This window comes from Copadichromis virginalis, linkage group LG20 (genome assembly GCF_057382275.1).
Source record: "Copadichromis virginalis isolate Kocher_CV1m ecotype Utaka linkage group LG20, C_Virginalis_male_GT1.1, whole genome shotgun sequence".
NCBI classification, from domain to species: domain Eukaryota; kingdom Metazoa; phylum Chordata; class Actinopteri; order Cichliformes; family Cichlidae; genus Copadichromis; species Copadichromis virginalis.
The window spans coordinates 2,708,876-2,719,767 of NC_140637.1; the positions used below are offsets into that span (position 1 = coordinate 2,708,876).

The 10,892-nt window shown below is 40.6% G+C and overlaps 1 protein-coding gene across 1 annotated transcript; it reads right to left on the reverse strand.

The window, feature by feature from the left end:
- Positions 1-10,317, reverse strand: acvrl1 (activin A receptor like type 1). The gene is made up of 10 exons (XM_085443424.1): positions 9,731-10,317; positions 4,936-5,007; positions 3,881-4,117; positions 3,357-3,562; positions 3,147-3,246; positions 2,623-2,769; positions 2,249-2,524; positions 1,911-2,108; positions 1,054-1,184; positions 1-944 (listed from the first exon to the last, which is right to left on the reverse strand). Exons 2-10 carry the CDS (start codon positions 5,003-5,005, stop codon positions 801-803), a joined length of 1,509 nt encoding a protein of 502 aa, XP_085299550.1. The 5' UTR covers positions 5,006-5,007; positions 9,731-10,317; the 3' UTR covers positions 1-800.
- Between the last annotated feature and the right edge of the window lie 575 nt (positions 10,318-10,892).

Here is a 10,892-nt window from a genome sequence, read left to right on the forward strand (position 1 = left end):
TATTTCCAAAATATAATTCTTTATTTAAGGTATCCATTATTACATGTATGTGAATTCCTTTACTGATCATAGTGGTTGTGATGGTACATTTTAGCCTTACAAAAATGTATGAAAAAAGTTGTTTTTAAAAAAATTTTTTTTAAAGCAACATTAACACAGTCTCATTTCTGAATAGTAGAAAACAATATCTCTCCTGAAACATATTTACAATATGGTTGCAAAAGAAGACATCAAATTTAATTCTGTTACATAAAAATGTATTTACATCTAAATATCTCACTGCTTTTATGTGCAGATAATATATGCTTAGTTTAGTTAAGTTAAACATACTTACAGGACAGGTAATGTACTTTCATTTGAGTGTATAAATACTTACATATTTCCTGTCTTATCTGTGGTTTTAAGGATCATTGGTCATTTTGGGAAAATCCACATTATACCTAAGAGAATGATTTTCCATTCTGTCACAACAATGAGAGAGTTAGACAAGGAGTACAAAACTATGTTAACTGTTTTGTGATAATTAAAAATAACTGGCCTAAACCTGAACTAACTGAAATGTAGCTCCCTCATTTATAGAGGTATTAAGTATCATGGTGGATGAATGTTTGCGTTTGCAAAAAATATAACATTTGGTACAAGAGGCTCTAGATGCTTCTACACAAAGTCATATGGTTTTAATATGATACAGACACCGAGTGAGTGATTAGATCAAAATATGGTAATGATATGCACTTCATTTGTTGGAATGTGGTGCAAAATCCCTTCTGGTGTTTTCAATCCAGTTTCCTCGTTTCAGTCTAGAAATCCTGCTTCAGTTTTTCAATGCTGAAGTCGTCGTGGTCCAGTTTGGAGAGAGTCTTCCTTATTCGCAAGGCTGTAAGGCGGGCTGTTGGGTTCTGGTACCAGCACTCCTTCATGACCTTCACGATGGCTGACAATATCTTAAAAAGGCAGAAAAAATATAAAACACCACATTTCCAAAATGTAATTGTACTTTTGCGTTCATTTTTATGTCTACTTGTGTGTGTCTGTTTATGCCAAATAGCCTACTGGGTGAGAATGGAGTCTGTTGTGCAGACTGGGCCTCTGCTGGTCCACACACACCACCTTTTTCATCTCCTCAAAGCTGGGATCCGAGGGCACCAGGTCAAAGAAGGGTGGACGGTAATCTTCCACAATGCCTAAAAAAACCCCCAAAGTTAAACAGTGGATCACTTGTTCCCCTCTTGTCATTCAGTGGGGTGATCAAGCAAAGTAAGATGTCAGAATTATCAAATTAAAAGCCCAGTGAGGTGTCTTGTTGTGAGGGTTATCTCTTCATACATCTGCGGAACACAAATGTGTTTTCATATGAAGCCTGAAAGAGCACACTCAGAGACTCAGACAGGCTGCGGTGGGAGTTTTGTAAAGCATGTCTCGCTAAACAAGAGAACGGGGAGAGATATGAACTCCCTGGTGACTACATTGGGATGGAAATCTGGAAGTCATGCACACACACGCATACACACACACACACAGTCATTGGTGCATGGCTGTGTGCTTGCATATAAAAATTGCATGCACGGGCATCTGGACTATGTACAAGTGAGTGCTGACACCAGATAAGACTGTTTATAATTACTGCAGTGCTAATCATGAGAGAGGATAGCAGAGGCAGACACAGACTAGAAAAACACTGGCCTGCTGAGAGACATGGGACTGGCTGCTTGTTCTATATACTCTACAAAAGCAGACAGACGTGTGACAAAGAACTTGTTTTTAACACGCTCGCTCGTGTGATGCATTAGCTTCATAACAAATTTGTGGATATATATCTACATTTGCTTCCTGAGGTTTAATCTAAGGCCAGATTTTTCTGCTAATGGATGGAAAGGCATAACATTAAAAACAGATCACTGTTAACCTACCATTGACAAGAGTCCTGCGGGTAATTTCCCAAAAGACCAGCCCGAGAGCCCAGATGTCAGTTTGCTTATAGGACTCAAAAACATCCACACGGATAGTTTCATCCAGCACCTCAGGGGCCATGTAGCGCTTGGTCCCCACGCGAGGGTTATTGCCCATATCGAGGTAGTCATGGGACTGAGAGTGTATCACTGCTAAACCTGAGGAACGAATGAACACAGAAAAAGCTTTTAATTTACAGTACAATACACACTACAAAATGCATCTTTAAAGAGCTCTTTCTCTAAATACATTGCTATAAACTGTTAGCAGATTTTGTGAATATCCTTGCAAACCTTACCGAGATCAGCGATGCAGCACTGTCCGTTGCGCTTTACCAGAATATTTCGGCTTTTCAGGTCTCGGTGGGCAATAGCTGGTTTTTCCTGGGAGCTAACAATCTCAGTGTGGAGGTGGACCAGGCCACAGGTCACAGACAGACACATCCTCAAGCAGCTCTCTGGGTCCAAGCTGCTGTACTGCAAGAAATCGTAAAGAGACCCGAGCTCATGATAGTGGGTGACGAGCCACAGCTGGGTACTGGAATTCTTGGATGTCATGTCGGAGGCTATGAAACCTAAAAAGCAAAAGCAAACAGAGAAAATGTTGCTGTTTGAATGTTTTTTCTTAAAGGTGCAATTTCTTTTCTTTGGAGGCGAAGGACTGGTATCATACCGAGTATGTTGTCGTGTCGCAGCTGTACAGTATTGTAGATCTCTGTCTCTCTAAACCAGGAGTGCTCATCTCTAGAGGAGAAAATCTTGACGGCGACACTTTCCCCCATCCACGTTCCCCTCCAAACCTCTCCATACCTGCCTTTGCCTACGAACAAAGTGACATCATTAATTGCAAATAAATAGAATAGAATAAAATAGAACAGAGTTTATTTGAACGTGCAAATATAACAAAAATTAAAAGAAAGAAAAACTTCTCAACACGCACACGCACACACACACACACACACACACACACACACACACACACACACACACACACGCACACACACACACACACGCACACACACACACACACACACACACACACGCACACACACACACACACACACACACACACACAAAAGTAAAGACATCAAGCTGTCATGAATATCTCTATATCCCATACAATTTTCATGCTCGACCACATTTCCAGAATATAATTTTACTTGTGTGTTCAAAAAAAGGAAGAGAAATGAGACTGACCGACACACTCAACAAGTGAGATCTGCCTGGCCATAGTTCTCTGGACAAGATATGGAAGCCCTGTCCCACTCCCTGATGTACAAAACTCATCATAGATATTCTGGTGAGAGAAAAGAAGACAGGCAGGCATTTAAAATCCACACGTAACAACTAAAAGACAGGAAAGTTTTCCTGTATTCTGTCTGACGTCAGCCATGAAACGTCTCTTACGCCATATGTGGGGTCATCTCCACTGGGGACTTTGAGTATTTTGACATCATGGCCTTCAGCATCTTGTAGTCTGCGGGCTGCACGTCGGAAGCGCAGGAGTAGTATCAGGCCAAAGACACAGGCAATAACAAATAAGAACAGCAGGAACAGGGAGATCCACAGCGCTAGGTAACCAGCTTCTGGGGGTGTCGGTGTCGGGTCCCCATCTGGAAACACAGAAGAAGTCAGGAACATACACACATATAGACACAAAGAAACTGAAAAGATTAAACTCATGAGATAAAATTCAAGTGGCATGACATTGATATGTTCTTACTGACCACAAGGGGGAACCAGCTGCTATCTAAAGGGAAGCTACAGTAATATAAGTGCAAAACAGTGCTAGATGTTAACTGAACTGTGGAGATGAGCCAGAGGCCCAACTGAAATAAGACAAAAGCATTATTTACAGGGACACACTAGCTCTTTGTTTCTTGGATAATGTGATGTTCCAGTATTGAAAAGGAAAGGCTTTAGGTACTGACTTATGTTTGGAGGCACTGTGAAGTTGGAGTTGCAGTAGTCCTCGCTGCAGCACTTCGTAAAGTAGTTGGGCAAGGAGGAGTAGCACTGCACTTTGGTGACCTCACTGAAACAGCCCAACTCCTCATATCCGTCTTTCATCCAGTAATAAAAACAATGTTTTCCCCTGCACGTTTCATTTTTACATGTGCCTTTGTCATTTTTGCAGGCACACAGCAGATCCCCATCATCTGTGGTGTCTGGAAAATACATGAAATCAGCACTGAAACAAGTTGGAAGATGGGGGGTCATGTAATAACACAAATTACGTCCAGTAAAACAAAGCCAAAAACACATGAAATTCAAGTATTCCATCTTTGTTTTGAAAGAAAATGTAAAAATTCTAAACTCTACCTCCTCAAATATAATTAAGTAAATAGTTGTTATAGAAAGGTCTAAATAAACAGATACTTTTTATATTTTAAATCGTCATATTTTTGAACTATGATACTAAAAAGGACTCAGTGGATGGATAGGGTAACATATAACTTTAAATGTTAAAGTGTAGCATGTGTGCATGAAAAGCCACAAAACACCTTTTGCTATAAATGTGTTATAATAAACCCAAAACAAGCAGAACTCTGCAGAAACCATAAATAGTTTACGGTGCTGCAAACATTTTTGGAAGCTAAGAGGAAGACAGGCTGTGATATAGCTCAACCAGCCCTGCAGTTGGCATTTGACTACCTTCACCAGGCACCCGTTTATTCTGCCATTTCACATCTGACAGGTATTGCACAGCCTTCTTGTCTCAACTTGCTTTCTGGAAACAACTACTTATGTTTATGACAACCAGCAGACTGAGCCATCCAGTCTATGTGCAGGCTGCAGATGCAAAACAATACCTATGAGGCGCATTCTCAGTGGGTTCTGCAGTGCAATCAGACCCTTCACATTAGTCTAATCTGATTTAGCGTCAGAACCAAAAATACTCTGTAATGCACCTTTAATTGAATGAAACAAAGGGAATGTCCTCACAGTAGTGAAAATTATTTTCTACATCCGACCGCCAACTCACCTCCATGGATGGCAGACGTCCACAAAATAACTCCAGCTATCAACCCTGTGAGCACAGCAGAGCTTCCCATCTCTGAAAAAGCAGGGAAACCAAAATATTACCAAAAATATTACCAGGTAATGTAATTACATAATGAAAAAAACAATTGGTGATGTTTAATTATTAGGAGCTGTCTCAAAATCCAAAGGTTTAGGTAAAAAAAAAAGTCAGTTGGGTAATTAATATTATGAATTCCGCTTAAATTTGCATACAGTTACTGAACAGCGGCTGAACAGGGGCTAAAGCTCAGACTCTGAGGAGGAAGCAATGAGGTAAAACAAACAGTCAAAGGGCCCAGCCTGTCTGCCTGTGTTGTAATTGCATTGGGTGGGAAAAGGGGTCTTAGGGGAAGCAGGCTGTTCAGAGTGTTTGTGTATGCGTGCTCAGATTATGTGTTGCGCTGTGCTAACCAGGCTCCAAGCCCGCCGACTCCAGGACTGCCCCTGTCGCAGAGTAAATGTTGATGGCTATGCTTCCTGCTATTGAGTGGCCCCACCCGGCTGGCCGGCGAGACTCAGGTCTGCTCATTGTTTAGAGCTGCACTGCTGAGAGTCACGCAATAAGAAGGCATCACATAAAAGTCAGCCTCTCTTGCTCCTCGGACCTCTAACGTTGATAGCAAGGATGAACTTAAACCTGTTAGATTAAACTATTAAAAGTTGCAAAATATGAAATAAACGATGAAATGTGAATTTTAATTTAGAACTCTAGAAACACATTGGGAAATGTTGGAGCAGTGGCATGTTTAGCTCTGTCATATCACCTCCTCTTTTAACAACATGATGTAAGTGTTTTGTTACCGAGGAAACCAATTTTCAGCAAATCAGCAGTTTGAGGTCTCATTTCATAATGTGCTAAACGTTTTCAGTGGGTGACAGAATTGAAGTGCAGTTCATTACCTGGACTCTTTTACTAGAGTGCCATGCTTCAGCTTGTCATAGTATATGTTTATCCAAAATTGGTATGTTGTATATTAAGGTTACAGATGTTCACAGATGTTCAGGTATGTATATTAATAGACAGCATACCATCATGGATGCTAAGGTTTGAACTTTCAAATCAGCCAGTCACATGGCAGCAAATCAGTGCATTTAGGCACATAGTCAAGATGGTCAAGATGACCCGCTAGAATTCTAGTCAAGCATCAGAATGGATGGGGAAGAAAGGTGATTTAAGTGGTTTGAGCGTGACACGGTTGTTGGTGCCTGACTGGCTGGTCTAAGCATTTCAGAAACTGCTGATCTACTAAGATATTCCCACACATCCATTTCTAGTGTTTACAGAGACTGGTCCAAGAAAAGAGAAAATATGGACCCGGTATCTGGGCAAAAATGTCTTCTTGATGCCAGAGGTCAGACAGAAATAGACAGACTGTTTGAAGCCGACAAGACGCAACAGTAACTCAAATAACCACTCGCTACAATCAGTTATGCAAAAGAGCATCTCTGAATGGACAACACATTGGTTTGAAGCAGATGGACAACCGCAGCAGAAGACCACACCAGGTAAAAATTGGACAACAGAAAATGAGAAAAATGCTGTTTGGTCTAATGAGTCTTGATTTCTGCCGTAGCATTCAGGTGGTAGGGTCAGTTACAGAAAGCGTATTTGTTGATCATGTCAATACCGTTCATGACCACAGCGAATCCAGATCCCACAGGATAACGTGCCATGTCACAAAGCTCTGATCATCTCACAGTTACCAGATCTCAGTCAAGGGGATTCCCTCTTGGATGTTGTGATTTGCATCTTGGACATGCAGCAAACAATTCCCCAGCAACTGTGTGATGCTATCGTGTCAATATGGGCCAGAATCTGTGAGCAGTGCTTCCAGAACCTTGTTGAATCGTTGCTACAAAATGCTTAAAGCAGTTCAGAAGGCAAAAGGCAGTCCAATTTGATACTAACAATCAGTAACTTGTTAGTATGGGTGGTGAGTGTATTTGTTTTAAATAAACATGAGATTTAAAAGGTTTCTAACCCAACTCAGCAGATAACGGCAGTCACTCATTCAGTGTTGTTTGCACGAATAATTCTAATAATCAGACTGTTTTCTGTTTCCCTTCTCTTTAATTAATTAAGCATTTACTACTGACTGCTTTCACGTGAGATGTTTATGTAACACGATAAACTGTAGCTACACTAGGAATCACCAAAAGTCAATGTTCAAACTGTGGCACACTCTGCTGTGAGAATTGTAAAAGAAAAGCTCTCAGATTGAAGTCTCAAAGACAAAGCAAGGGTGATTTTGCAGGAGCCACATCACTCAGCATTAGTTCAAGGCTCACTTCAAGTCTTTGGTGTTTAATAACAGGCGCACAGCTCTCCTTTTTTCAACTTTAAGCCTTCACAGCATCTCAAAATTGTAGCTGCAGAAAAATCTAAGTTGCACACACTTGCACATGCTGGCACACTGTGTAAATTACACAGAAGTTATGCTTTAAAAAAGGGGATTACAGAAAAAAAAAATCTATCCAACTGCACATGTCTCATAGCAGTTAACCGTTGAACTTTGGATGTGTGGCAGCAGAACTTTCACATGTCTGCTAAAAACCACAGATATCCGCTTTTAAATTTGGCACATCAAGCCACATATTTTACAGGATGTAGTCACTTTGGTGATTCCATCAAATCGTGTCAAATGTCACTGATGAGAAACCAGATGGGTAAAAAATAAAGATGAATATTTATATATGCTTGGCTCGCATTTAAGTGCATCTTTCCTTCAATTCTACGGAAGATCTTCTTTAAAGTTTCCTATACTTATCAAAGTGTCAAATCAAACATGAAACTTATGCTAAGTTAAGATATTTCTGTTTCCTATTGGTTAAAAATATCACACTAAAATGATCTTTATACATTCTTTGCATCTAGGGTTCAAGCTCAGTGCACAACAACCCGCTGCACACAGCTCTGGCACACTAAAACCACAAGCTATATTCTACCAAACAGCAAAGCGCACTTCCTGAATCACTCAGACTGAATGTAAACTGTGTTAAATCTGTGGGTCCAGGAGAAGAATAGGATAAACACAACTACTCCTACACAATGTTCTTATTCTCGGTGGACAACTGACAACTGGATATAATTTTACCATGCACTGGGTCCTAATATGAGAGTGCAGTAATCACAACCTCAATCGTGGGCAGCCTAACTTTATACTCCAGCAAACTTCCTCTCTAAGCTCTCTCCTGTTTGTCTCCATTCTGTCCTAAAACTACACAGGGGAAAAGATCCACTGACATCGCTTCCTGTCATCTACAGAGAGACAGATCTCTCATTCCATCGCGATGACGGTGTAGTTAAGAGCTGGATTGGGAGGAACAGCAAAGGAGTCTCAAACTTCCTTTCTGCTGGGCCTCGTTTCACCCCCCCCACCCCCCACCCCAAAAAATGGAGGAAAGTAACTTTAAGCAGAGTTACTGTAAAAGCTTTTATTCTCAGCTTAAACATCACATTCAGTCATTTTAACGTTTAACCTTTGCGTGTAATCCAGTGATTGTCATCAACTGCCAGTAACCTTGGCAGCACTGTGCCTTCTTTTCAAGACAAGCTTGGAAGGATTTATGGCTTACTCAGTGCTCCTAACATGCATACCTACAATAGACGTTGGTCAGAGAATGGAAAAGACAAATGAAATATTATTGTACCTCACACATACGGTGCACAGAGAGTGGCCTTTGCTTCTCAAGAAGAAGAAGAAGGGAAAAAAATGCATGAAGATCTTGGTATGAGTGATGCACCCTGAAGAGATCAGCAACAGCACCCACTTGGAAAGAACCTGTGTCACTTTTACAATGAGCTGCAGCCAAAAGACACTTCCTGTGTGTGGATGTGTGTAAATCTTTGTAAGCAAATGTCACATTCTGCACACTTCAAAATGAATGGACTTTTCACCTTAAAAGATTTGTTAGAAAAAAAAGGTCACAAGGCATATGCCAGTAGTTCAGGAAGTACCCACATCCTTATTTGGGTAAAAATAGCCATGCGTGAAGAATAAACCCTGTGTATGAAAGAAAATCTGTGTTTTTAGTAAGTGTGCAAAGATACTATCAGTAAAGCACTCTTTCTTTTTAAGTTTAGGAAGTGGACCGATGTTTTCTATCAATGTTACATTGAAATAAAATTGCAATACAGTGATACAATTAAATGACGTAGGTGGTCAGTGAATGCTGTTTAACTACTTCAAATGGGCCTACGAATGAGATGAATGTTTCTCATATTTATAAGATATAAAACATAGGATATGTTAAATCCTTATGTTTAAAGTATGAAACAACTACAGAGTGACCACTACTTGAGTTTTAGGACTGACACAGATAATAAAATACCACAACAAGCCACATTTGACACGTAACACACGCAGGGCAGGGAAAAGTAAGCACCTCTAAAATCAAGTCTACTAGACCACAATTTTTGCTGTGGGCTATTTAAATTGTGCGTAGTGCTCAGTTACATAGAAATAAATAAAGGTAGTTCACCGTGTCCTGTGCCACAATATAACAGATTAGCTATGATAACAAAAACACGGCGAGTAATAAGAAACAAATACCGCAGTTAAAATCTGTAAATGCTGTTAATTCTGACTTGAAGATCAGGCCATTTGACACCTGTTCACATCTGGAAACACGTGGATTGATGTAAGCCGCTGTCAAAAGGTAACTTTTAATCCGGTGTTACAGTGTTACAGTGCTACAAGATTCATAATAATAGTTCAGTGAACAGAATAAAAAGAAAACAAACCCACGACCATTACCTGTTTCTGCTCGTGTTGTTTTTGTGTTTTTTAACTTGACAGATGTAAACGCCTCACGTCTCCCATATCAAAGACGGCTCCAAGCGCTTCTCATTGGTCCAAGTTTTGTCAACGATAGGTAGAAGAAAGCTTTACAATGCCAACAGCTTCATTTTCCCTCCGTCTACACGGCCCTAATGCAGATGTTTCCCCTCACAACTCTCATCCTTCGCCGCTTCGATGACGACTAAACGACGTTTTTGAGAAAAGTACGTCCTTTTTTTCCTTCACCCCTTCACGGCCCCCTCGAATTAAAGTTAAAAATCGTAAATACACACACTTCTTAAAAGAAAAAAAGGAAGAAGGGTGGCAGCGTGGCAGAAGTGAAAATGAAAAGGCAGCTGGTTGAGTCCTGACAGGGGGACAAGCTGTAACTATCTCATCTCGGTCCAAATCTGCGCTGATAAACCGAGAACACAAACCGCCGTCTTTTTGGAACCACACTCCTTCCGCTTTCTGGCTGTTCCCCACCGAGTCCTCTACTTACTCACTAAGTAAGAACACTTTGGGTCTTGTCTGCGTTCCTGATTTAAAGCCAAGATTGCAGATTTTTAAATAGTATACAGTTCTGTCCCACCCCTTATTGTCCCACCGCACAGGGTCTGCTCGGCCTGGAATGTGTTCTCATAGCGGTTTTCCTGTTGCTTGCTAAACCTCTCATTTTCCTTTTCCCCTGTGTCTGCGCCGCACCGAAAGGAATGCGCTTCAAAGGCCCCTCTATGATACAATAATATTATTGCAAGTGAAGCCAAGAAGAAGCTAGCGCTTATTTATCTATTTTATCAGCTGTTAAAAATCAAAATTCTGCTTTTGCAAGAGTTCAGAAGCCACTGCAGGGTTTATCCTAAACTTGAGATCAGACTGTTCTCAATACATTTCATGTAACAGATGTCTGGTGTGTCTGTTTTCTTGCAACAACCAATTCAAAAAACCTTGTCAAAAATGTAAATATCAGGTCCAGCACTTCTTCTGTTGAGCAGTCTGTGAATACTCAATATTTAATGCATGATTTCCTGTCCACCTGGTGGCAGCACAAACAGGCTGTCACTACAACAGCCACACATTAGAAAGTTTTCAAGCTATGCTACTGTCCTGCAACTAGTGTATACATCTATCTTTGAAA